We start from the raw sequence: 26736 nt of genomic DNA, 5'->3' as shown, positions 1-26736 counted from the left end.
TTTTTCATTCCCTTTGTGGAGCATTTTCTGCTGCAATGGCATAAACAGGAAGGCAACATGCAGTTCTACAGCAACACTTCAGACTGTGATGCGACACACGGCAAGCACTTACCTCAAAGATGAGTAGGTTGCTCAGAGGAAACAATGTGGTGGCTGGGAATGGCCTTAAAAAAACTGCTTTGTAACACGGTTTTTCTATACAGCCAACGAAGTTGTTACACATTTATTCACACGCTACATCAATTACTGACAAGGCGTGTCGGTAGGAACACTTTATTTGGCAAGGAAGTCCTGGCCAATGTGGGCCTAATGCGACTTTGCCTGTAGGCCAAGGTGCAGACTTGTGGGCACAATCTTGAGCCAGTAGCCTGGAACGGGGAATAGGTGCCTTGGACCAGAGAATGACGCGCCATGCAAGGTCGGCTGCTGCAGTCCCTCCACTAGTGTCAGTCATACACAGGGTTGGATGCCATGAAAAGAGAAAAAAGTATGCAAGCTCACAACAATAAAATGCAACTAATAAACCACTAAGAGAAACCCACAAACAAACCGAAAATGGAATGCATATGAGGGAAAAAAGATAAGGACATCTCCCAACAGGCTACAGCAGCAGCCCATGCACTCCTGTAGTGGCTTTGCATATGGACATTAGAAAGACCCTTAAAAAAAAGAATAAAAGTAACATTGTTCAAGATGTGCCAGAGAAACCACACACAAAAAGAAGTGTGTACAAAGCAGAGACCAAGAATGAATAAAAACAGTCAAGACAAACAACGAAAGGGTTTCTGAAAGGCTTCTGACGCTGGCACACAGGAGGTCACAAGCTCCATATGCTAAACCCAAAACCTTAAAGGGGCAGAGACATCAAATTTTTGGTGGGAGTGTTCTTAGTTTCAAACATTGCATACTCCCACCCGGTGTGTGATACGTGCTCCGCAATTCAAATATGAACATTAAATATTACCGCATTATTCATACTGAGCGATTTCGGTTTCTGTGTGTCGGGGTGCATTATGACGTCACTCCCCTGGCCATGTGGGCTCCAAAAGTAGTGACACAGGGACCACTGCATCGTCTGCTCTCGTACACATGTTGTGCTTATCAGGGCCTTTCCAAATGCCGGCCAGTACTGCGATATGCTTTATTTTCGAGTAGTTCAAATTATAAAACAGATATTTGAAATTACAATACAAACATGTTTCCACAAAATGCAGTGATGAAAAGAAACATTTCATTCCTCTTCATAATTTATCGCATCCTAAAGCTTATTGAGCATCTCAATGAATGCGGGAAAATCATGTAGAATGGTACAATTAGTCTGAGCCATAACTGTGTTCAGGAAAAAACATGACAGCTTGACTTTGTAAGCTGCCGAACGACAATCTTTCGGCTTTTCATTTCTCAGCCTTTTGGCGAAGATCATAGCACCGAAGCGCGGCCTTGTGGTAGAGCATCCGCCTCAAATTCGGGAGGTGCTGCGTTCGATTCCCAGTGACGCCGGGTACCCACTGGTTTTAAGATTTCCCCGCCATGGTGCTCGGCTCATCTAGGGTGAGATGCTTGGGAGAAGGGTCTTCGACCAAACCGTTGCCTTGACGGATCAGACATAAGTTCCGCCGTCAAGCAACCCTAAATCCACCTTGTGCAGTAGAAGACCATCTTTTTTTTTTTAACCCGTCATGCACACCTGCCGATGCGTGTGAGCCAGCCAGCCACAACGGTAGCAAGCAAATACCGCTGCACTTTGCTCGAAGGCAGTTTGTGAGCGGAGAGAGCTATGGCACATCTCTCTTGAGGCTAGAGAAGTGAACGTAAGTTTTGTAACTGGCACAAGGCGAGAGTTTTGGACTGCAGGTTTTAACCACGTGGAGACGTTTTTGTGCCCGCATTTGATGGGAATTATGAGGCGCAGGCTATCCTTCCCATGCAGTGCACCCCTGGAGAGCCGAGCACTAGGCCGGGGGACCGCCTGTTAATATTGGATTAATTGGCTGGTGGACTGGAGGCCGCGGGAATCATACCCACGACCTCCCGTAGCCGAAGCGAGCACTTAAGCACGAGGCCACAGCTGCGGTGGAGATGCTCTTGTCACAGTTCAGACACTGAAAAGGCGCATGACGTGATGTGGCATTGTTGAGAAACATGAATGACACAAAAAAGCTATGAACAGCAGCTTAAGCTACAACAAAAGTGAGAGCAAGACCTCTTCCACACTCCCTTGCGACACCGCCAGCTGTGGAATGCTGCCCCAGATGCAGCATTCTTGATGGGAAATGGCCCGCTTAACTCTTGTGTACGAGTTTCACCACACTGGAATCCCTGGCCGTAACGGACCTACAGATGCTGGCACATTTCACCTAGGGATCTGTGCAGGAATTTCAGCAGCTGTTTCCCTTCTCACTAGATGAAAAGTGCCTGTGTGATCTGGAGTCTTAGATTTGGAAGTTTGTTAAAATTATGCTCACAAGTTTTTCCTTTCTTTTAATGGTTCATAAGAGTGACCGCCATATGTGCTGACATTACATGTGCTTTCACAAAAGAAACAAACAACTCTACTTTGAGAAAATTCTGGAAAATTTCTAAACGGAACACTCTGCATGCTTTCAGAGGCTCCATACACTGCTCATTGTACTGCAAAAGAATATTTCAGGCTTTCAAGAAGGAACCCTTGAACAAGAGGGCTGACAAAGGTTGGTTTGCTCATCACTGAGAAGCACTGCCTTTTACTGTCTTTCCAATGAAGGCACACTCTGGCATCCCTTTCGATAGCAGCAATGCCACGGGACAAGCACCAAGCGATTTCCACAAAAAGTAACAGCTTTTTACGACCTTGTCATCACAGTTCGAACCGCAGAGAAACTAGACTTTATTTGTTTGCTTCCGCAATAGCCTACAAGAATGACGAGGCCTGAGAGCAAGATTTACAGATCGATTTTGATGCCACACTGGGGTGGCGTGGCACCTTGCATCAGTATACTGAATGTGCATGAATTCTGCACATTACTATGTCTACGGCTTATTCCATAGAAAATACTTTTGAACGTAGCTGTGTATTCATATGCACCAGCCCAAATTTAATGAGGAGTGTGGCAACCTGTACAGAACCAGTTAGTTAGTTAGTTATATTGATTTTAATGGCGCAAAAGCAACTGAGGATATGATGCGCCAAACACATGGTTAGAGCTTTTGTTAAAGGTTACGCTTTTTATATCTAAAGTTTGTATAAAACATTGGCTTCTCTGAGAAATTTAAAAATGCTGGAAAAATCAACCAGTGCTTGATCTCCTAAAAGTAACATGGGGTGTAGTGGGATGTATTCATTGTACAATGTTGTGAAATATTTTTTCCTCAGTTGTTCCAGTTTTTTGCATACAATTAAAATGTGGTTTACCGTGAGTTCATCACCACACATTTCGCAGAGAGGTTTGCCTTTTTTTGTCAGTAAGAAGTTGTGAGTAAGGTGTGTGTGTCCAATGCGTAGTCGACACAAAATAACTTCTATGAAACGCTCCTGATGTGTACATGATGTCCATTCTCCCAAAACAGGTTTTATAGAATGTAGTTTGTTGTTTGTTTGTTTGTCCCATGCAATCTGCCACTTATTCCTGAGTTTACTGTGCAGTAATTTAGAAAAATCCCTCTGTGGTATGTTAACTTGTTTTATATGGCCAATTCTAGCTTGTGCTACACAAGCACCTGCTCTCTCATTACCTAAAATTCCAACATGGCTAGGGACCCAGCAGAATATAATGTTATGTTTTTGCTTTGTAATTTTAACTATGTTATGTATGATTTTTCCTATTATGGGTTCAGCAGCGTTTGTAGAAATCAGCGCTTTTAGCATACTCAGTGAATCGGTGTAAATGATGCTATTTTTTATGTTTTGTTTTACTATTTGTTCTACAGCTACAAAGATGGCATAACATTCCGCAGTAAATACTGATGCATACTGTGGCAATCATATCATTTTTTCATTTGTTCCTTGAATTACTGCACTTCCGACATGACTTTCTGTTTTTGAGCCATCAGTGTAAAATTCGGTGTAAGTGCTATATTTTTCTTGTAGTGAAAAGAACTCTTGCAGTATGTGCTCGTGTGGTATTTTCTCTTTGTTTACATGTGTCAATGTGAAGTTACACACTGAAGGAAGGCTGTACCATGGTGGTAGATATTCATGTCTTTGTGCAATATTAGGTAGGGCGTCCAGTACTGCTAAGTCTTCACATTTATCTTCAAAGCGCATTATTAGTGGCCTGATAAAATGTGGTTTATTATTGAATAATCTCCTAGATGGGCACTTGGTAACAATGGGATAGCAGAGATGTTTAGGGAGAGAACGGGTTTTTAGGATGTACGTGCATGTTAGTGTGACTCTTCTATCCTCTAGTGTGGGCTCATTAGCTTCAACGTAAAGACTCTTTACCGGGGATGTTCTATAAGCTCCAGTTGATAGGCGCAAACCAAGATTATGAACAGGGTCCAGTCGTTTCAAGTAGGATGCTCTTGCCGAACCATATACCACACACCCGTAGTCCAGCTTGGAGCGCACCAAAGAGCGATATATTTGCAATAGGCATGCTCTATCGGACCCCCACCGTTTTCGCGAGAGTACCTTTAATACATTGAGGGCTTGGGATGCTTTCTTTTTCAGGTTGTTAATGTGTGACAGAAATGTAAGTTTCTTGTCAAAAGTGACGCCTAAAAATTTATGTTCCTGTTTGACTGGTAGTGTGGTTTGATTCAAGCACAGATTGGGATCGACCTGTAGGCCTCGTCGTAATGAGAATAAAACAGCTACTGTTTTTTGAGGGGAGAACTTGAATCCATTTTTCTCTGCCCAAGCAGCCAGTTTATTTAGTGGGATTTGTATTTGTCTCTAGCAGGACAGTATGTTGGAAGAAGTGTATGCTATCTGTATGTCATCTACATAAACTGAATACATTACGGACTTAGGTATTACTTTGGCCAAAGAATTCATTTTTACTATAAAGAGTGTCGTACTTAAAATGCATCCCTGGGGTACGCCATTCTCTTGGGTGAATGTCGTTGATAGAGTTGCTCCCAGACGGACCCTGAATGTGCGGTTAGTCAGGAAGTCGTTCACGCAGTTCAGCATCCTGCCGCGGATCCCTAGATCTGCTAGGTCATGGAGGATGCCGAACTTCCACGCGGTATCATATGCCTTCTCCAAATCGAAGAAGACACCGATACAGTGCTGTTTGTGGATGAACGCCTCTCGGATGGTGTTTTCTAGGCGGACAAGGTGATCAGTGGTCGAGCATGCTTTCTTAAATCCACATTGATGTAAATCTAAGAGTCGACGAGATTCAAGTGTGAAGGTCAGTCTAATGTTTATTATGCTTTCGAAAGATTTAGCGATGCAGCTGGTGAGGGCTATCAGTCTGTAATTGTTAGGACTTGTTGGTTGTTTTCCGGGTTTCAGAAAAGGTACTATTATTGCTTTCTTCCACTCCTCAGGTATATTCCCAGTTGTCCATATTTTGTTAAAGAAGTTCAACAATGCCTGCACGGCAGCCTCAGAGAGATGGGCGAGCATAGCGTAATGCACATTATCTGGGCCTGTTGCTGTCTTTTTACCACAAGATAATACCCTAATCAATTCCTGGAGTGTGATGGGTTGATTATAGTCCTCGTGCATACCTGCTGCAAATGGAAGTTTTTGTTTTTCTGCTATTGCTTTGTGCTTCTGGAACGTGTTTGTGTAATTGGACGAACTGGAAACTTCAGCAAAATGCTCACCTAGTATGTTGGCCTGTTCTTCTAATGATGTTTGTGTCCCGGGTGTAGTCAATAGAGGAAGTGTGAAAGGGGTATGGTCACTACTCAATCTTCGAACCTTTTCCCACATTTTTTTTGAGGTTATTGAGCTGTTTATAGAGGACACATATTTCTGCCACGAGGATTTCTCGGCATTTCTCCGAACGAATCGCGCTCTGGCCTTGGCCCTCTTAAAGGCAATCAAGTTCTCCGCTGTGGGATACCGACGCAGAGAGCCCCAAGCTTTATTTTGTTGTTTTTTTGCCAATGTGCATTCTTGTGTCCACCATACTTTATGTTTTTTGTGTACGAGTCCTGTTGTTTGTGGTATGGCTAGTGTAGCGGCCGATAATATGCATGTAGTAAATTTTCCATTAATTTCGTCTATGCTGAGATCTTCACAAAATTCTTTTTCTAGTGTGGCACTTTCTGTAAAAAGTGACCAGTCGGCGAGGTGAAGTTTCCAGCGCCGTGGTCTTGTGGGGATGACTGCAGTAGACGATGAGAGGCTGACAATAATAGGTAGGTGATCACTTCCCAGGGGGTCATTTAAAACATCCCATTTAAAATCGTTAAAAAGCGATGGTGATGCGAAAGCTAAATCGAGAAAGCTCATTTTTGCCGAGCTTGGGCAACAATAAGTTGCTTTTCCTGTATTTAAAAGACAGATGTTATTTGAGAGGATAAAATCTTCGATTGTTTGCCCCCTAGAGTCGCAGCACTCGCTTCCCCAAAAAGGGGAGTGAGCGTTAAAATCCCCAACTACCAGATATGGCTCTGGAAGTTCATCTATCAATTCGTCTAGATCATGGACTGTTAATGTAAAATGTGGAGGAATGTATACGGAACAGATTGTTAGTGTTTTATAGCTGACGATGCTGACTGCAACCGCCTCAAGTTTTGTATTGAGCTTGATTTCTCGAGCAGGGACGCCGCTTTGGACGACAATTGCGACGCCTCCTGAGAGTCGATTTGCCTGCTCGCGATCGCGTCTAAAAGTTTGATAATGTTTCAGGATATGTACATGTTGTGGACCAAGATTGGTCTCCTGAAGACATAAAACTATGGGTAACATTGACCCTAAAATATGTGTTATGTCACTATAATTCCGCATAAGTCCTCTGCAATTCCATTGAATTAAAAAAGCCATGCTTGTGTTTTTGAGAGAAAATGAAAGGAGATTTACTTATGTGGTGGGCCCGTTATGAGGGGCCTGGCTTTTTTCCGCTCAAGAGAGCTGTTCCGCCTCTGTAGTGGAGGCGGAGTGGGTGCTGTATCCATCACCTCAACCGAGGTGCTGGAGAACCGCGGAGGGCCCGCGGTTGTGTTAGTTTCAGGCCTCTCCCGACGGGGGGAGGTCCTGCGGGATGCCGACCCATGGACCGGCGCTCCCTGCTTTGAGGGTGGCAGAGCAGCCTTCGCTGTCCCTGCCTGGGGCGTGGATGGCCCTGCCACTGGCTCTGTGACAGCAGCCTCGGCAGGTGCCGTAGAGCTGTGTGGTGCTACGCCCCCGCGCACCACATCAGCGAAGTTGGGTTTTGCTGTGAAAGAGAATGTGTTCGTAAGCGCAAAACGCCTCCTTGCTTCTTTGAATGAAATGTTTTCTTTTGTCTTTATGATAATTATTTCCTTTTCTTTTTTCCAGGACGGACATGCCCTGGAGTACGCTGCATGGTCTCCTTCGCAGTTTGCGCAGCGCAGTGCTGCGTCACATTCCTCAGAATGCTGGTCTTTCGAAGCGCATTTCGCCCAGGTTTTGCGGCCGCGGCAACTTTGTGAGCCGTGGCCAAACTTTTGACAGTTGAAACATCGGCGGGGATTGGGTATATAATGTCTGACGTTGACTTTCAAGTATCCAACTTCGATCGTTTCGGGCAAGGTATTGGTATTAAATGTGAGGACCATGTGTTTGGTATCTATTTCTTTGTTATCCCTGCGGATCTTGATTCGGTGAACGTCGATTACATTCTGGTCGGTAAGCCCTTCAAGCATTTCAGCTTCTGTGATATGGATAAAGTCTGATTCCGAGATTACACCTCGGACTGTGTTTAGAGATCGGTGGGGGGTTACTGAGACAGAGATGTCCCCTATAGACGCAATGCTGGAGAGTTTTGAACACTGGATGCTGTCGCGCAGCTCAAGAAGTAAGTCGCCGCTGGACATTTTTGAGACCTTGTAGCCAGGGCCCAAGGTATCGGTTAAGCATTTTGACACAAGGAATGGGGATATTATTCTTGCCTGTATTCCGTCACTTTCACTGTGGATTACGCGGAACTTTGAAAATGTTTGTCTCTTTTTTGAGAAAAAAATCAGCTGCTTCGTTCCGCCCTCTTTTTAGAGAGCGATCAGGTTTGGATAAGGGTGGAGCCATGAAAAAATTTAGTTTTTCGGTCATGGTGCCAGCCACCCACCACGGAGTCCAACAAGGGGACGGGACAGGAACTTGAAAGCAAGTCCTGCCCACGCCAGCTGTACACCTTAACTATAACCAAATATGACTCAACTCAGGGTAGTTGGTCACAAAAGGTTAACCCTCGCCGCCAGGAAAACAGGAAAAACCAAGAAGTGAGTAGGATATAGGAAAGTTGTGAGACAGAGATAGGAAAGTGAAAGATGGAGAGGAGGATAGGAAAAGGCGACTGCCGATTCCCCCCAGTGCCAGGAAGCTGGGGCCAAAGTGGTGTGTTGCCTCCGCCAAGGGGCCTTAAGGGTCCAAACGCGCATCGGCTCAACCACCAGGATCCCCTTTTCCCCGGACACGGCGATGCCACGCACGGTGAGGCGCGGGTGCTCGGGTCCGTGGTGATGCACAGTTCACCATCATCCCCTTGCAGGGATGTCCCTGCGGATGCTCGGGAACCCGCGGTGTCGCCACTCACCGTCGCGACGCCTGCAAGCTGCAGGCGCCCCCCTGCGGGGTGTACAGAACCAACCTGTACAGAACCAACAATGCTCACTCAATTGAAGACAAGAAAAAGACAGCTAAAACAGACAGGCTTCCATGCCTAATACTCGTTAGAAGCAAAAATATGTCATGCCAATAAGAACGGACCATGTGCTGGACACTCACAGTATCGTTAAAACTTGCAGCTGACCTCTGCGTTAATTTGAGCCCATCGTTTTCCGAGACTTGACCACTTTCTTGATGGTATCCCTCACAACTCCCCGATTTTTCCAGGTAAACGAAATTCGTCTTGACAATTCTAGGTTGCTAGACACCCTTTAAGACCGTCACAGCCCTTCAAAGAAATACAGTAGAATCTTGCTGTTCTGTTCTTGGTTCGTGTCATCTGCAGGATCACAAAACCAAAAATTATGCGTGTTGTGCTATTTTTATTCACAATACAAATCCTGGTTAACTTTCTGAAACGATTCCCTGGTATACATGTCCATAATTTTGCCAAATTCTGACCATATGATGCATTCAGAGACCAAGAGAAAATGCCAGCCAAGCTAGTCATCATTTTTGAATGCTTTGCCCACATGCATTTGAGCACTGCGGAGAAGACGCCGTTGCTGCCCTGCACAAAGGCAAGGACACAAAGCATCTTAGGAGCAGCTGCGGCTCTTCCACAATGCACAAGTGTAACGGGACAAAGTATCTGAGAACGGTAAGAAATATTTGACGGACTGGACATGCCATGAAACTTCACCCCCATGGAAAAAAAAAAGGAAACAACTTGCAAGCGCCAGACAGGAACTTTTCAAAATTTGTGCCAGCACGTTCACAAAGTTTTTAATGAAGTGAAAGTGCCAATAAATGCCAGGGACTAGGAAATGGCGCAAAACCTGGACATAGAGACAGTCACGTGAAGACCAGCAAAAAAAATTTTCATAGGGGCTAATTCAAGCTTGTTGCTAAAACATTGCATTCATAACATCCAAAAAAAATATGAAGGGAGAAAAGGAGGGGGGCAAGACAAAAAAATAAAAGTGAAGGTGGCACAAACCTCTGCCTTAAAAATGCAAAAGGCCTTGTTTCTTACCATTTGCAGAAGCTATCATGTTTCATGTCAGGATTTTGCATTCATTGAAAAGCAGTGTGCAATCAGTGCATGGCAGACTAGCCAGCAATTAAATTACTGTAATATAATTACAGTAATTAAATTACTTTTCTCGGTAATTTCTAATGTAATTCATTACTTTAGTGGCCTGGAAATTAAGTGATGTAACGAACTACTTTCAAGCAGTAATTTCACGGAAAGTAATTAATTACTAACGAAATTACTTTTGCTGCATAACGAGGCCATGCTTCTCCTCGTATCTGCCATTCTTTAGCCTCGCGTTTGTGGAGATGAGCATCTACAAAGCAAAGATGCAGTTCATGAGGGTTTAACGTCCCAAAGCAATCGACTATGGCTGTGAGGGACGCCATAGTGAAGGGCTCCGGGAATTTTGACCACCTGGGGTTCTTTAACGTGCACTGACATCGCACAGTACACGGGCCTATAGCATTTCGCCTCCACCGAAATGAGACTGCCACAGACGGGATCAGAGTGTGCCATTTAAGGCTTGTGTCTTAAAAGCGCGCAAGCAGTAATAGCCAGCACCCCAGGGAAGCGGCGCACGCGGACGAGAGGTGATGTGTGCGCAGGCGTCAGCACTGCCTTGGTGAAGAGTCTGCATATCAGTCACAGGACTGCTACGTACCTCCCTGCACTGCATAAGGTCTCACACACAAACGCACTGCATGGCCACCAGGAGAACTCGATGACCAAGGCATGCCATATGGCACCTTTGCGCAGACGCACTGCGAGTGCTTGAGCAAGTACTTTGACTTCGCCACACTGACAAGAAGTCTCAACTGACATGTGTAAGAAAGTTGGCCATGAGTAGTCGGGTTTTTGTGGCCTAATCTGAGGCCCTATTTCTAACTCAAGGGAAAGATAGGCAACAGCGTCCCAGCGACATGCAATGCATTTCCACCAACTTGCCTCCAGAACAAATCAATTGAACAGCAGAATTTGCAGCTTCTCGCGCACCTGTGCACTTCTGGGACGATGCGTGGATAAGCAGTCAATGCACTCCCGCTGTTTACGCGGATGACAAATTCTTCAAAATCAGAATGGTGGGACCATATTACACATTGAACGATGTACTTCTGATGTACTCCCACCCCTTATGTAACACCCCCAAAGTGCGGTCTTTAAGGTAATAAAGTGAAGTGAAGTGAAGAGTGATATGATAAAGACCTCATCTACATCAGCAAACTGGCTGTTCAAATTGACTAAAGAGGGGCAAAATTTCCGACGCCCGTTTTCAAGCTCAGTGGCGGTGCAAACAAAAAACCCTCGAAATTTTGCACAAACTATGACCAATGTGCAACATTTTAGCATCGAAACTAAGTAATTTTCATTACTTAAGGCAGGTAATTGTACTGTAATGGCATTACCTAATGAGACCAGTAATTTGTAATGTAATTTAATTACTTCCGTGATTTCTAGGAAAGTAATCAGTAATGAAATTTAATTACTTTTCAAAAGTAATTTTGCCACGTATGGCATGTGGTCAGCGGCTGCCTAGGGAACTTCTCAGTGTCCTTAAGTTCTTATGCAAAGAATGACACACCACCCAGTTTCCTATATGTGACAATGTCCATGAGAAAAAGGAATATTCTGACAAAGACGACGAAGCTGGCTGTGGTGCGTTACACAGCACTCGCGCTAGGCCAACGGCCATTAAATTATATCTCTGCCATCGTTCATCGCGCCTCTCTTTGGACAGCCATCACGTAACAATATTATACACCACACAGCATTTGCATTGGAGGGATTGGCCAAGAGCATTTTCCATTTGGTTTTCTGCGTGCTAAAGGAATATAGACACGTAATTTTGGTGGCATGTTTTCTTCTCTACAACGATGCAGAAAATACTACTATGCATGAATCACCATGTGATATTTGCCCATGGCCGCTAAATAATTTATAATTGAATTTTTTCTGCCCCGCTGTTTCAGTTTCAACAGCCGAACAATTGCTGTGACGTCAGAGTGCTTTTGTGTCACGTGAGGCATGAAAAAACGCCCATATAATCGCTGCTTCATCATTACGATTTACTGCACTGCTGAAGCAAGCCTTCCTCAAGAGCCGGAATGACAACTAATGTGGAAGCAGCGATTATATTGCAGTCTTTTCATGCCTCACGTGACCTGTAAGCACACGTTGGTGTCATAGTCCTCATTCGGCTGTTGAAACTGAGACCGAAACAGCACGAGAAAAAAATTAGACTAAATTATTCAGTGGTCATAGGAGAACACCAAGTGGTAATTCATGTATAACAACGCCTTACGCATCATTACAAACAAAAAACACGCACCCAAAAGTTAGGCGTCTATACTGCTTTAATTCTTTAGACCCACCATTCTGCTCACTGATCTTGCCTTGCAGTTCATCTGCTGCGCGACTTAGCCATATCACCTGAGAACTGCAGCTTACTAAAATATTCTCCATTAACTCTTATCCCAACTGTTCCCAATCCAGGCCTCGGAATAGAGCAGGTATTCCTAAATGCCTCCTGTTTACAGGAGGTATTTTGTTGCAGAGGACGCACTGCGGAGACTCATTTTTTTTTGTATGATTGGTGATGTATTAGACACTGCAGTCCAAGCCTTCTTCAACACAGTTTGGTACAGACACTGTTGCTTCCATCATTGGCAAAATGCCATCCAATGAAAGTAACGCCTACATGGAAGCTGAAGACAAACTTGTACTGTTGGAAAAAACTGCATGCATGCTAGACACTTGCTTGTTCACTCAAATACGGCCTAATAGAGCAGCTGGGACACGGGACCTGGCTTACATACGTTCGAGGCTGCACTCGTAGCTATGTGATTAAAAGGTTTCACCTGCGCATTCTTTGAAATGCCTCAGGTATCGTCTTTTACCAGGTCAACGGATATACTCAGGCTGCTTTCAGTTTGGGCATATTGTTACGTGGCGACCAGCCGGATAATAAGCGGCGATGAACGATGGCGGTGAGATCATTCTAATAGCCGCTCGCCTATAGCGTGACCTTTCTGTTCCCGCGCCACTGCCAGCTTCGTGGTCTTCGTGACAATATTGCCGCTTTGCGCACAGTTTTTCCACAGTGCCGCGAGGTATGCCTTAACGAGGTTTTACTGTACCTGTGAGTACTAACGTTTCTGAATTTGATGCGTCTCAATGTGAAATCTGAACCGATTCATACACCTCCTGCAGTAAGGCCCATGATCCAAATATAAAATTGAAGCTCTGATCTATTGCCATGCGATGCATTCAGAGCAGGTGCTGCCCTTGATGGTCTCACAGATAACTTTGACCACAATGGCAACACAGGCATCAAAGGGCAACAAAGGCATCAAAGGTTGCCTCCAAACTATAGCTCTCTGCCATTCGTGGCATGTTTTTCACTGGTCTACTGTCTTTTTATTTTTTTCCACAGTGGCCCACTCATAACTCACCTCAGTTCTGACAGCGGGGCCAATCCAGCAAACAAGTCTCACGCAGTGCTGTTCGGATGGACCTTATGGCCATGCCACTGCTCTAATTACACCCCACCACTTTCGCTCGGCCCCATGGCGACATTCCTAACAGAATGGGAAGGAGGAAGTTGGAGCACCGTGAAAGCCAAATGTACAACAAGGACGTAGTGCAGTGGCCTCGCTCAAAGCTCTTGCCCTGAGCTCAAATAGCACAGGTACTTCTGGTTGAGCTTACAACTTCGTCATGCCAGAGCTGACAGCTCACCAGCCACACATATCGAAACAAATTTTTAATTACACATGCCAACAATGCCACATCTATTAAGATATGGAAGATGGTGTTAAGCCATCTATGCTCTAACCAACCCAAAATTCTTACCACTGTCAAGCAGATGACCTCGGTTCTCTTTGGCAATACATCCAGCTCATTACTGTTCACAGCTACAGTAAATTGTCATTTTGCCCTCTCAGATTTTCTCACCAAGAGGCACAAGGGCAATTGGTTAACAGTACGGTCCTTGGAACCAAGCGCCATTAAGCAATCACTACAAGCTCTGGGCAAACATTCCCTGAAGTGGCCACCGAAAATCTTGCACCAAAGCTGCAAATTATACTGTTTGAAAGGGCATTACTTTTTTTTATTTATTTGTACCTCAAAGGCCCACAAGGGAGTATTACATGAAGGGTGGGCTGACATGTATTAAAACCTCCTGCCACAGAATTTTTCAGAAAAGGCAAACTGAAGAACTAAACTATTCATCTACATCCTTGAGGCTTTTTTTCCTCCCGTAATTCCTACTGCACTAGAAGCCGTGTGTTGGTGCTTGAATCTGAATGCCACACATCCATATGCATGCAGCAGACATCCTTTTACCAGCATAGCACCACGTAAGATCATGCCAATGCCTCATTTGGGGACAAGGGGTGCAACCACACAGAGCAGCAGGAACAAAACACAAACACTAATGTTGTGTGAGTCACTCCTGTGCTCTGTCTTTTGGACTACATGTCTCAAGATGAACAACCCCCTTCCCCACTTTCCTCAAAAAGTGAAACTACAACAAACATCTACTCCTAACTTGTGAAAACAAAATGACAAACATAGAAGGAAGAACATAAACATGTCTCGTCCTTGTCTTTCCATGTATTCTTCAATTATGGGAACTACTTCCTCGTTCAGCTACCTGTCCTACCTACATTCATCTGTGGCTTCTTGCCTCTGCTTGCCTCTAGGGGCACAAACGTTGCCAGTTTCACAGCAGGAGGCCTACTTTCAAAATTGTAATTTGCTAGATCCGTCACAGACTAGTTGCTTTGTTCATTATACAGGCAGGCTTTGTTCATTTAGGGTCTGCAGGTGAAAGCTGTTGTCTTAATAGTGAATGGTTCCACATTTCATTTTTTTTCTTCTTTCTATCCAATGGCTAGGACAAAAAACTGTCACCCACCCAATGCAAAGGAAATAACCGTATAATCATAGGGTCTCTTCCATTTGGCTGCACTTTCTGCACTAGTTCAAAAAGTGTAGCACGAGTTCTAGGCTGGCTTGCACTCGCACAAATGGAAGCGCAGCTGCGGTGCAGCAATATGGCGGCTCCCATGTGTAAGTCGAAGAAGCGTAAAAGTTATGGCACCAGTTATTTAATGAAAGGATGACAGTTCTTTGTTGAAAGGTTTATGGTTCATGGGGGTTTAACGTCCCAAAGAGACTCAGGCTATGAGGGACGCGGTAGTGAAGGGCTCTGGAAATTTTGAGCACTTGGGGTTCTTTACCATGCACTGACATCACAGTACACGGGCCTCTAGAATTTTGATGGAGACAAAATTCTAGGGGCCCGTGAACTGTGCGATGTCAGTGCACATTAAGGGAGCATAGAGGCCTAATTTTGGTGGCATATTTTCTTATTTCTAATGATGCAGAAGACACCACAATGCATGAATCACCATGCGGTATTCGCCTATGACCGGTAAATAATTTATAATCGAATTTTTCTGTCATGCTGCTTCCGTTTCAACAGCCGAATGAGAGTTGTGACGTCAAAGAGAGGTTTTAGGTCATTAGAGGCATAAAAAAACTGCGATGTAATTGCTGCTTTATCGTTTTAATTTACTGCAGTGCTGAAACCAGCCTTCCTCAAGAGCAGCAATGACAACAAATGTAGAAAGATCAATTATATTGATGTTTTTCATGCCTCACAAGACCTACAACCTTTCTTTGAGGTCATAGTCATGGTTCAGCTGTTCAAACTGAAACAGCACGAGAAAGAAATTCAGTTAAAAATTATTTAGAAGCCGTAGAAGCATACCACGTGGTAACCCGTGAGTAATAATGCCTTACACCTCATTACAAAAAAGATTGGTTTGGTTTATGGGGGTTTAACATCCCAAAGTGACTCAGGCTATGAGGAACGCTGTAGTGAAGGGCTCCGGAAATTTGAACCACCTGGGGTTCTCTAACGTGCACTGACATCGCACAGTACACGGGCCTCTAGAATTTCGCCTCCATCAAATTTCGACCCCGCGCAGCCGAGATCGAACCCATGTCCTTCGGGTCGGCAGCCGAGCCCCATAACCACTGAGCCACCGCAGTGGCGTCATTACATTCAAAAGAAGAAGCCACGCACATAAAAGTTAGGTGTCTATGCTCCCTTAAAGAACACCAAATGGTCAAAGTTTCCGGAGCCCTTCACTACGGCGTCCCTCATAGCCTGAGTCACTTTGGGATGTTAAACCCCCATAAACCATAACCTTTAAGCAAATAACTGTCATCATTTCATTAAATAACGTGCCATAGCTTCTCTGCTTATTTGACCTACACATGGAAGAGGTGAGTGACTGTTTGAGGCGTCATAATGAAAACCTAAGCTGTCAAGTCGAGTCGCATGGGCAGCATTTCAGCGCTAATTGGTAAGTCGCCTGTGTGTATACATGTAAAATATTTTTTTCTTTCCTTGAAATGACCATTTCTTAGAGCAGATTCATGGTAAGACTTCTTTGCGATTTGCTGCTTGAAAATTCTTCCAAGTGTTTCAGGATTTTGGTGGTCATTGGTGTCGTCGCTTTGCACTTGGGTGCAATTTTGTGACGACAGCAAGGCTATCAGACAATCAGGCCTGCACTCGACCATTCGTTTTGGAAGCGGCCAGTGCCAAGCTGCATTTGAACTGTCTGAACTGACGCTGCAGGTTGCCGGCACCATCGCGGAACTTCACAGAAGTAGTGCAGAGAGTGCAGTCAAATCAAAGAAACCTATCATGACCACAATCTTAAAGGGGTAGTTTGGGCTTGTTGGTATAGCATATTAGAAGACATAGCGCAGCACAACGGGACAAATAAAAGGAGCACACACGACAAGCGCTTATCCTGTGTGCTCCTTTTCTGTCCAGTTGTGCTGTACTATGTCTTCTTCTAATATCACCACAATGAACTGTCACACACTGCAACAGTGCCTTATGAGCTTTATGCACCCCACAAGCTTCCAAACAGTGAAAGGACGTCAAGCATATTGTCCACAATGTTCATCTATTTAATGCCTCTTTACAGCATCAGCTGTAAAAAGGTCTTAAGATTAGAGGCCTTAAAAGGAAGCTTGCTTTTCCAGCTGCCTCATGCGGTCCATGCTATTTGGCCACCTGGGTACAAACACCTTGCCCACGTAAAACCGATGCTCAATGCAGGTGGCACAGCACTCATTTTAAAGTTCTCACAGAAGGTGGAGGGCTCACCTTGTGGCACCTTAAAGCCTTTGCTGCCTCAGCATTTTAACGTCCCATTTGTTCAACCTCTGTGCCAGCAAGCAAACGCCGGACTCGAAGCTGGAATCGGGAAGGCCCGTGCATACCAGATAACTGCCCGCCAGTTTTTCAAGTGCTGTTTTTTGAAATAAATATGAATTTAAAAGAAGAACATGCTTCGCTCTGCAGACACCAAAGTGTAATCGCTTATCTCGCCGCAATTTTTGCACCTGTTTTAGAAAGCGAATTGTAACAGCAGCACACAAATGTAAAGTATAATTAAGGTAACACTCTACAGTCTTTCCCAGCTGCGTGGCCACAAAAAATCGGACCGTGTATAAAACTCATCGCACAAACGGTTTGTTCAACTCACAACCGGCTTTATTAGTATTTATTAGTATTAAACCCGGTCGTGGATCAACTGGAGCGTTGTCAAAAGTTTCTTGCCTTTTTTCGGGAGCACGCAAAAGCTGGTAATTATGCGTGTTTTACATGATCATGAGCTACGTTGGGCTGCACTGACGAAATATCTAAAAGAACTCTCAGCGCAAGCTCTTTTCTGTAGACCTGCACAGAGCTTTTGAGCAGTACTTATGATAAAGCAGATGAGTCCTTCCCTCCGGGCCTTTCGGATCCACTGCCTGGCAAGGGGCTCAGTGCTAGTCCTGGGTTATCTGCTAACACAAAATATTCGGCCGCAAGGAAGTTGACAACGGAATGCCGAGTGTCAGATACCAGGCAATCACTCAGTATGTGCATACCAAAAGCTAGAAAGAACAAATTACTCCTGTGGAACAGGATCGCGCCCTTTCCGCCGACCGGCCATAGTGTTACTGAAAGCAATGCTCGGCTCCGCTCAAACATGGCTCGAACGGCAAACGAACTGCCGGACGTGACGACTTTCCTTCACACCAGATGCGACGTCATGGGTTGAAATAATGCTTGCGTTATTTTGACCTGGTTGCAGCAGTCACTGCCATTCCCGCATTCCGAAGTAGGCGCAAGTGAAGCCACCGGAAGTTCGGGGGCATGTCCCGGAAGTTCGTTGTCTGCTGTGTGCTTCAATGCAAAAAGTCGCGTCTTTCGCCCTTTCATTCTCAGTTTTTCGCATTGTTTTTTGTGTAACGTCTGCTGTAATATCAAACGAATAAGCTCAATGAGATAAATGTGTGCATTGCTCAGGAAACCTTGTAACTTCAGAGAAACCGAAGAAAACAGGCATGCCGGTCCCACCATGCCGCGGCAAAGGGGTACGTGCATTAAACACTATTGTCTGATCTGGTTCTTTTCTTACGAGCGTACTTAGGGTAAGTAGTGGAATGACTATCAGTCTAGGCAATCTTAAAAACAAATTTTCGTGTACCAAAGAAAAGGCAATGGCGCGGCAATCCTGACACTCGAATTGCCGCTGTTTCAGTTTCGGTTTGGTTGTGGAAGATGTCTCTTCTCATCAACGGCAGCTGATGTTTATCGCTTTAGGGTGTCATTTACCTTCCAAACGTGCTTTTAATCAAACTCAATAGCCATGTTTCATCTACACAGCGCGAGAGAAACGACTGACGAGAAAGACGAATGCTGCAGCGCATGTGACAAGCGCTGTTAGAAGTCAACTGCACCAAGCATCACGAATAACAGCCCATTCAGGCATAATTTGCTACAGTACGAAACAGTACTTGATACACAAGCTCCTTCGAAAAAATAGTACCATATACCTTTTGGACGCGCTAATGTGTACCAGGAGAACACCGACGGCACCCCACCAGATTGTGTCCTCGCCACCACTCCGGTTCGGTCTAAACATAATTCGGCAAAATGGTCACTGCACCCGCCACGGTGGCTGAGTGGTTAGGGCGCTCGGCTACTGATCCGGAGTTCCCGGGTTCGAACCCGACTGCGGCGGCTGCGTTTCGATGGAGGCGAAACGCTAAGGCGCCCGTGTGCTGTGCGATGTCAATGCATGTTACAGATCCCCAGATGGTCGAAATTATTCCGGAGCCCTCCACTACGGCACCTCTTCCTTTCTTCTTTCACTCCCTCCTTTATCCCTTCCCTTATAGCACGGTTCAGGTGTCCAACGATATATGAGACAGATACTGCGCCATTTCCTTTCCCCAAAAAACCAATTATTATTATTACTAAAATGGTCACTGCAAAGTCGGCTGTCTAATGAAGGTTTCCATCTATTCTTTCTTAAATTTATACCCCATTGACGGTATAACTTGGGCTTAGAGCGTGACAACGTGCATCACAACAAAGAACAGAGTTGGCGACGCAAGCGCGATGGGACAACACAGAGCTGAGCACACGAGGCTCCATACATACTGTGTGTAGCGACGTTCTGTCGTCTGCTAGTGTTGCCCCATAGCGATGCAATGGCCCCTTTTTTGAAACGTCTTTCCCGAGGACTTTGCTGCTCTCCTCATGCCGTTGACGGCGCAACAGGTAGGCATTGTCATGAAAAAAGACGAGAATGTCGAAAAGACAAGGTGCTAAGTGGAAAACAAAAACAAAAAGAGGAAAACCGTGCTGAGGTCCGATTTCATGCACTGCCGAAGGCTGACTTCCGGGACATGCTGCCCAACTTCCAGTGGCTTCACTTTCGGGCACCCGATGCGGCATCCAGCCCCCTAGTGGAGATCCGTGGGGCCGACCGACGTGACGTTTGGCCAGCGGGGCATAGTCCCGCCGTTTTTTTTTTTTATGGAGTTTCGGCAGTGATGAGTTGAGGGGAGATAAGAGGGGAAAGAAGAAACATCATTTTTAATCACCGATATCTTCGGTGTTTGTGAGGCTGGCGTAAAAAATTTTGCGGTGAGGTGACGTGTGGTGGAATACCGACAGCTGGTGCGCTTCTCTTAACCTTGGTATTTAGCTTTTCACGGCCTAATAGCGTTAAGCGCCAACTCCAAGGCCCCTTCCTCGGTGTACCCGCTCAGCGTCGGCGCTCTTGGCATAAGCCAAAGCCGGTCTGCGCATGCGCACTGCAGAAGATGCCAGCGAGCCTCGGAGAGGCGCCGATATCTGTCCGTGCTAGATATCGGCGTCAGCGCAGGCGCTCGCATCGGTAGAGGGGTCCGGTTTATAACAATAGGAGGATCCCTGGGCTCTCCGTGACTCTTTTCTTCGTGGCTTGAAGCTCTTTCAGGTTCCCTGAACTTTTCTTCGCAGTTTAAGTTGTCCTTTCATCACCCCCCCCCCCCCCCACTCCTTCTCTTCACGGCTTGAAATTTTCTCTCTTGGCTCCAGGGGGGAAGCAAGCCAGCGCCAGGAACATGGAGATGCATATCCCTTTGCGACGCCCGTTCCGGCGTACGCCAAGAGCGCTGACACTGGACGCGTACGCTCAGGAAGTGCCCTTGGAGTTGGCACTTTAGCTCTTATTTATCACGTTTCTTGATTTCTTGGGGTCTACTCCCACCTCCCTTTGGTGTGAAATTTTCAGTTCGAGGAATTCAAGATAGCGGCCCCCAAGTAAATCGATATAGCAACCCAACTGGCAATTCATTCGTGACGTGATTAGTATATTCAACTGGTGATTGATTGGTGAGGTCACTGATTATTGTGGCGTCATAATTTAGTCACGTGACTATGTTTGATCGCTTATAACTCAGTAATTAATGAGGTCATAAAACAAATTAGATATTCGAATCGCCTAGATCTGTAGAACATGTTAGACAGCAGTATTAACTAACGAAGTTAATGCTTAGTTATGGTTACGCTTAATTTAATTATTGACAATTAATTGACCGATGACGTCATGATCTAACTTCGTAATGGGCTCGATGAGTCGAACATATTAGACACAGCTATCGCCTAATCAGGATATTTTGTTATGGTTAGGCTTAAATTTAATTTCTTACAGTTAATTAACCGAGGACGTCATGATCTAATAAAGGCATATTCGTAACAGGCTCGATTAGTAGAACACGTTATACACCATTATTGCCTAATTAGGTTAATATTTAGTTCTAGTTAGGCTTAACATGGCGGCCGTGACGTCAGCACTCGGCAGCTCCAAGGCGGTAGGCGCCCGCTCGCTGTGAGGTATGGAAAAGTAGCCTAATTACGTGGTAATAGATCGCATGGACGATAGATTGCGCTTCTAAACAGCTAACGCTCGTTACTTAAACGTCTTCCAGATGGTGGCGGCATAATTTTTGGGCTTCACAATCACTTATATTTACCGCACAGGCACCAAGAATAGCGCTCCTAAAACTCTATGTTCAATGTCACCTAAATTGGATGTCACCGCGAAAAGTGCGCCTCGAACTGACGGTGAGTGGCACACGTGTTGACAGCGATTGACACAACTGAAAGACAATCACACAGGCAACGTGGCGCCGACTGACGAATGTGAATACTATGGTGTTCTAGAACTGGTAATTGTGGGTCGTATGCGGGTCGTTTCAATGATGAGATCTCAGCGCGGCACCAGAAGGCGCTGCATGTAAAAGTAGTGCTAAGAGCGCCGGGCAGACAGATTGGAGAGCATCCTCCGCCGCCGCAGTTTATGCGGAATGTCAACACGGCGCAATATTTGGCGTGGCGCCATAAGGTGGCTGCTTAGGTCTTCACCTAATAATCAGACCAAGGTGGTTCGCGCCTAATAGTTGTAGCCCTGTAGAAGTGTGGCGGGTGGTCGTGAAAGAAAAAGCGTGCGCAGAAAACAGCTTCGACCAGCGCCGTAATATCGAAAGCGGCTAAGCTGCAGAGAAAAAGCATGCAATTTTCTGAATGTGCTGTAGGAATTCGATATCTCGCACGTTTATGCAAACGTATGTTCATAGGGTCATGTAGTATATGTAAAGCTGTTTTATAGTCACTATTTTATCAGCATCACATTTAAACATACAATATCAAAAAGGTAATTTTAAAAGTTAAACTAATGTTTGCGATGCTACGGTATCAACGAGGACAAAACTGTTCTAAAAATGAAAAGTGAATTCGAATGGCAAGTGTTGTTTTCTGGTCCAAAAAACTCCGGGAGAAATTGTTGTTCCCAGAATTCCAAAAAATGACTAGAATTAATAAAGATATTTACTCAAACAACTGCATTACATATCCAGACAAACTGATCACATCAAAATTCGAGAATACCGGATTAGGACGAACCTTTATGCTAATTACTTAGAGCGAATAGTAGAAGCACTGATTTTACCGTGATCAAGTGGGCAGTAGCAATGACTTATTCTTTTCAACGCTGTCAATCCTCCCGCTAGCGCGCCTTGGGCAATGCAGAATATTTCTGAGTAAAGAATAATTTGCTAAATTTTAAATTCAGCATGACTAGGAAGTGGTTCGGTGTAGAATTATCTTTACTCCAGGAAACCGTCTTAAAGGGACACTGAGGAGAACTCTCAATTTTTTTTTGTTAGCAAAATATGATAGTTCGGCATTTAATGGCTTTTATGCCGCTTGTCCGGGAGCGAAAGATGCATTTATTTCAAATAAATTTGGATTGAAAGTAGAAAAAGTTTTTCCCGCCGCTCCAATTCAAACTTGGGAACTCTTATGACGTCACGGAGAGGTCTTATGACGCCATAGGACGGAGTGACGTGAAACGTGACGGAAACGCAGACTCCGAAATTTCTGGTGCCTAGCGGTGCAGTCTAGCAGCTGCCGGAATGAAAGCTACCCCCGCCGCACGTTGGAGGCATCTATCGGGGGTTGCTATCGTCGCTTCATTTACGTTTGCAGCGGCGTCTTGCCAGCGTTACGATGGATCCCGTTCCCGAACCCGACGACGTAGTTCTCGCAAAAACTCCAGCGTGCATTTCAGCGACCTCAGCCCCCCAGAGCGTGCGATGCTTTTCAGGGAGCACGGTTAGGTTAGGCGCCGGCGGGTCGTTTCCCCCTTCCTCAGTGAGCAGCCGTTGCAAACTAAATATCATAACCCCAGTGCGGGGAGTTGCGAGGGGCCAGGAGAAGGTCGGCGCGTTGCGCCCATCGGAGGCTGGCCGGGGCTTTGGGGCCAACGGATTGCGATTCCTTGAACGGCGCGATTGCACAGTGCAGCAGGCGGCGCCAAGGTCTCCCATCGTTGCAAGGGCCAATTTATTTATTAATTTTTGGCCACAAAAAACGGATGGGCGCTCAAGGGCAGTCGCGTTTAACGGTGGCGGCTTGAAACTAAAGCCGATGCACGACGCTTCAACGGCTTCCGCTGGATCCAACGGGTCCACTGGATCGGGCTCTATTGCCCACTTGCATGTACCTTCAGATGTGTACTGTGAATGAATTAGATTAGCCGAGAGCTCGAAAAGAACAGCTCCGCCCAACTGCCGAAGCTATTGAATTACGTCACAACGCGCACCTCCCCGCGGAGCCGCATCAGTCTGGCCGGGCCGGCAGCGGCTGGCGCACTCGGCGCGAAATAGAGACATGCTCCAAGTCTCCGCCAGTGCAGTCAGAGTGCGCCGAAGCCGTCGAACGCGTCGGCGGTCAAGCGCAGTTGGAAGGGTCTCGCTTTGGCCGACGTGACGTCGCCTTGCAGCACGCGCGCGTGCGCGTCACGCCAGAGCATAAACGCGCCTTAACAGGGCCTTCGCTTAACCGCTAACCAACGTATTCGGTGGCGGCATCTATTGTAGCCACTGAAACCCCCCGCCCGCTCATTGAATAAAAAAAAATCCTGTGCCGAGGCTCGGAATTGAACCAGGGCCTTTGGCGTTTGAGGCGGAGACGCTATAGCCACTCCGCCACGACGGATCAAGGTATAACCATCAATAAAGGCGCATCTAGTGAATGCACTCTTCCGATACAGAAATCTCCGCGCTTTCACTACGTGTATCCTGGCCTAACAGAGCTAGGCCAACAGCAATTTTTCTTAACTGCCTTGTACCTTGTCTCCTGTCCCTAATAAATGATTTCCGTTAAGTAGTTTGAAGTTGACTGGCACAGCCGGGAATGTTTTGCCGGGCGAGCGCGCGAAGACAGAAGTGCTCTGTATACTGCGAACTGCCTTGTACGATCACCGACCATCGTGCCATCATAGTTTCTAAATCGACCATGGCGATCATCTGACCGGCCTTAACAGGCTCCTTCAAAGGTTAACTAGCACTTGAAGCGGCACTTGGAGTTCCTCTACTGTTCCGCGCTTGTAAATCGAGACGCGTCAAAAACAAAACCACAGGGCACGCAGAGCTCATAGACGCGAAGCGCCATAAAAAATCGAAACTCTCCTGGCCGCCTGTGGCGCCGCCAAGCATCAGTTTTCTTTGCTTCCAACATTCAGGTTGTCTTTTGTCTGCCTTCCTTGCGTGATAAAAGTGCACTATCGGTTTTAAAACAAAACTTCAATATTGAACCGTGCAACCTTCCTGTGTCAGCCTCAGAGATTGGCGCTGAAAAATGTAGGACTGCAATGTCGGCTGCCTAATGAAGGTTTCCACCTATTCTTTCTTAAATTTATAAATCATTGATGGTATAACTTGGGCTTAGAGCGTGACAACGTGCATCCCAACAAAGAGGAGAGTTGGCGACGCAAGCGCAACGGGATGACACAAAGCTGAGCACACAAGGCTCCGTACGAACTGTGTGTAGCGACGTTCTGTCGTCTGCCAGTGTCGTCCCATAACGATGCAATGGCACCTTATTTTTGAAACGTCTTTCCCGAGGACTTTGCTGCTCTCCTCATGCAGTTGAAGGCGCAACAGGTAGGCATTGTCATGAAAAAAAGACGAGAACGTCGAAAAGACAAGGTGCTAAGTGGAAAATGAAAACAAAAAGAGGAAAACCGTGCTCAGGTCCGATTTCATGCACTGCCAAAGGCTGACTTCCGGGACACGCTGCCGAACTTCCGGTGGCTTCACTTTCGGGCCGAAGCGTCTAGGCAGAGCCCGGAACCGGCCTTTTTCTTTGTGTTTACTTCAGTCCATGCCCAGCAGTCCCTAGCTCTAGTCCCTCCCTAGAATTCTGTCCCTAGCAACATTTGTTTGTTTTTTCTCATTTAAATAAAAATTTTGGATATTTTTGCAATACAAAGTTTATGAATTTTATAAACACATTTTTTTATGTTCTGATTCTATATGAATTGAATTTGTTGATATGTTGGTATTAGTTGCATCCAATCACGTGACTACTTTTATTTCGCAGGCGGAGATTTGAATCTGTCGGACCGCAGAGACACGCTGTCACTGCCCTTACGCAGCCACGTTACCTCGGCTACGTTAAAACAATGGGTTAGGACATCGCCATTAATTGCGCTTGAGGTGCACCAGGATTGTTTTCTAGCCGTTACGCTAATTGCGTTTGGGTCACATTCTCTCGTTCTACACTCGCCAGATTGCACAGTTGCGCGTCCTTTGTTTAAAGTTTTCTTTTCAGTGCTGTGAGCATTGTGCCTGCCGCCTCGTGGCCTCATTGGAATGGAAGGACCAAATTCACCACCTGCTGAGTCACCAGCACGAGATAAGTATCTGTGCTGTGTGCAAAGCTGAATTTGCTGTTCAGAAATCCCAAAGGAAGGCATGTGCGAAATAAGCGTCCCGAATCTGCGAGCTCATCAGCTCATGAGAAAACTTACGCATGTGACCTTTGTTGTAATGCTTTTCTCCACAGTCGTGAACTGTTGCAGCACCACGAGCAGGAGCATGGCTTTGTGGCGAGACACAGCACGGTTCAGTTCTCTTCCATTGCAGGTGAGAAAGGATCACGTGTTCAGTTTTTGTTTGTGCATGCACGCATGAAGGAATATGTTGGCTTGTGTACAGGCAAAGAGGTTTGTCTGAAGCACTCGCGCTGTGTTGTGCAGAGCAAAAACAAAAAGGAAATTTTATAGATTCAGTGGTTTTTATAGCAAGAATGTTAGTTTAAAAAGCTCCCTGCAGAAAGACAATAGCATGAAGTGTTGGGTCTCCAGATCGCAGCCCTCTAGACGTCATCTCACGTCTGTATACATATGAGCGCATTCCAACTTACATGCAGAGCATGAGCAAATTGTGGGCTTCAGCTCATGATTTACTCAAAAGGCGGTATTGCCAAAGAGCAATGGAACAGTCTTGCCAAAGAAAAATAAATAGAAGTGTGGAAGGAATCGTTCTCCACTGAATGATCTTTCATGGCTTCCATGCTTATCTGCTCATTTGGAGGGCTCAGTGATAGTGCCTGCATATATAAAGTGCCACTTCGGAATGAATCTAAGTCCAGTGCTTAACTTTGTGTTTTGTTGCACTGTTGTGTGTGTAATTTTTGATGCACAATTCTGTATAGACACCACAAGCAGTGACCAGTTAGCCCATTTTCGTGCTTTCACAAATGCGCAGTATTTCAGAGGTGAATCAAGATCCGGTGGTGCTACAGCTTCTGCATGATGCTCGTCTTGCTAGAAAATTTGCGTTCTTACAGCTACTGAAATACATGTTTCTTTGTGTTAAACATTCGCATGATTTTACACAAATTATTTTAGCTCTTTTAAAAAAGTGTGGACCTGCAGTTCTTATGAAACTTTCATTCATGTTCATAGCGTTCTAGCCTGTGTCACCTGGGTGTATATTTATGCACTGCGTATGTTGTACGAGACAGCTGCAAGTAAAACCAGAGACATTCTACCGGATACGTACACCGCTTTACCGGATGCATCCCACGCAAGTGCAGTGACATGCATGCGGCCAGGTAAGGTAGGTTGGTATAAGCCTCCAGCAGTATGTCTCTGGTATGCTGAAAATGTGTAATGACTAATGATTGAAGTAGGGGCAACCCGAAATATTGTAGATGTAGGGAGCGAATGTTGACTAAGTTGCGTTTTAACGGTCTCCAAAAAATAAT

General features: G+C 45.6%; 1 protein-coding gene across 4 annotated transcripts in view; it reads right to left on the bottom strand.

Annotated features, from left to right (window-relative positions):
- Positions 1–259: 259 nt before the first annotated feature.
- Positions 260–26736, bottom strand: part of LOC144115044 (uncharacterized) — a 42400-nt gene continuing 15923 nt past the window's right edge. For all 4 annotated transcript variants that reach the window (XR_013311212.1, XM_077649172.1, XM_077649171.1 and 1 more), the window contains one exon: positions 260–440. Coding sequence is in view for 3 of the 4 variants with exons in the window: in XM_077649172.1 (XP_077505298.1) it covers positions 307–440 (134 nt within the window). In the remaining variant the exon portion in view is untranslated. The remainder of the gene's footprint in view (positions 441–26736) is intronic.

The sequence above is a fragment of the Amblyomma americanum genome, chromosome 1 (genome assembly GCF_052857255.1).
Source record: "Amblyomma americanum isolate KBUSLIRL-KWMA chromosome 1, ASM5285725v1, whole genome shotgun sequence".
NCBI classification, from domain to species: domain Eukaryota; kingdom Metazoa; phylum Arthropoda; class Arachnida; order Ixodida; family Ixodidae; genus Amblyomma; species Amblyomma americanum.
The sequence above is the reverse complement of the archived record's forward strand: the minus strand, read 5'-3'. Positions and strand labels throughout refer to the sequence as shown.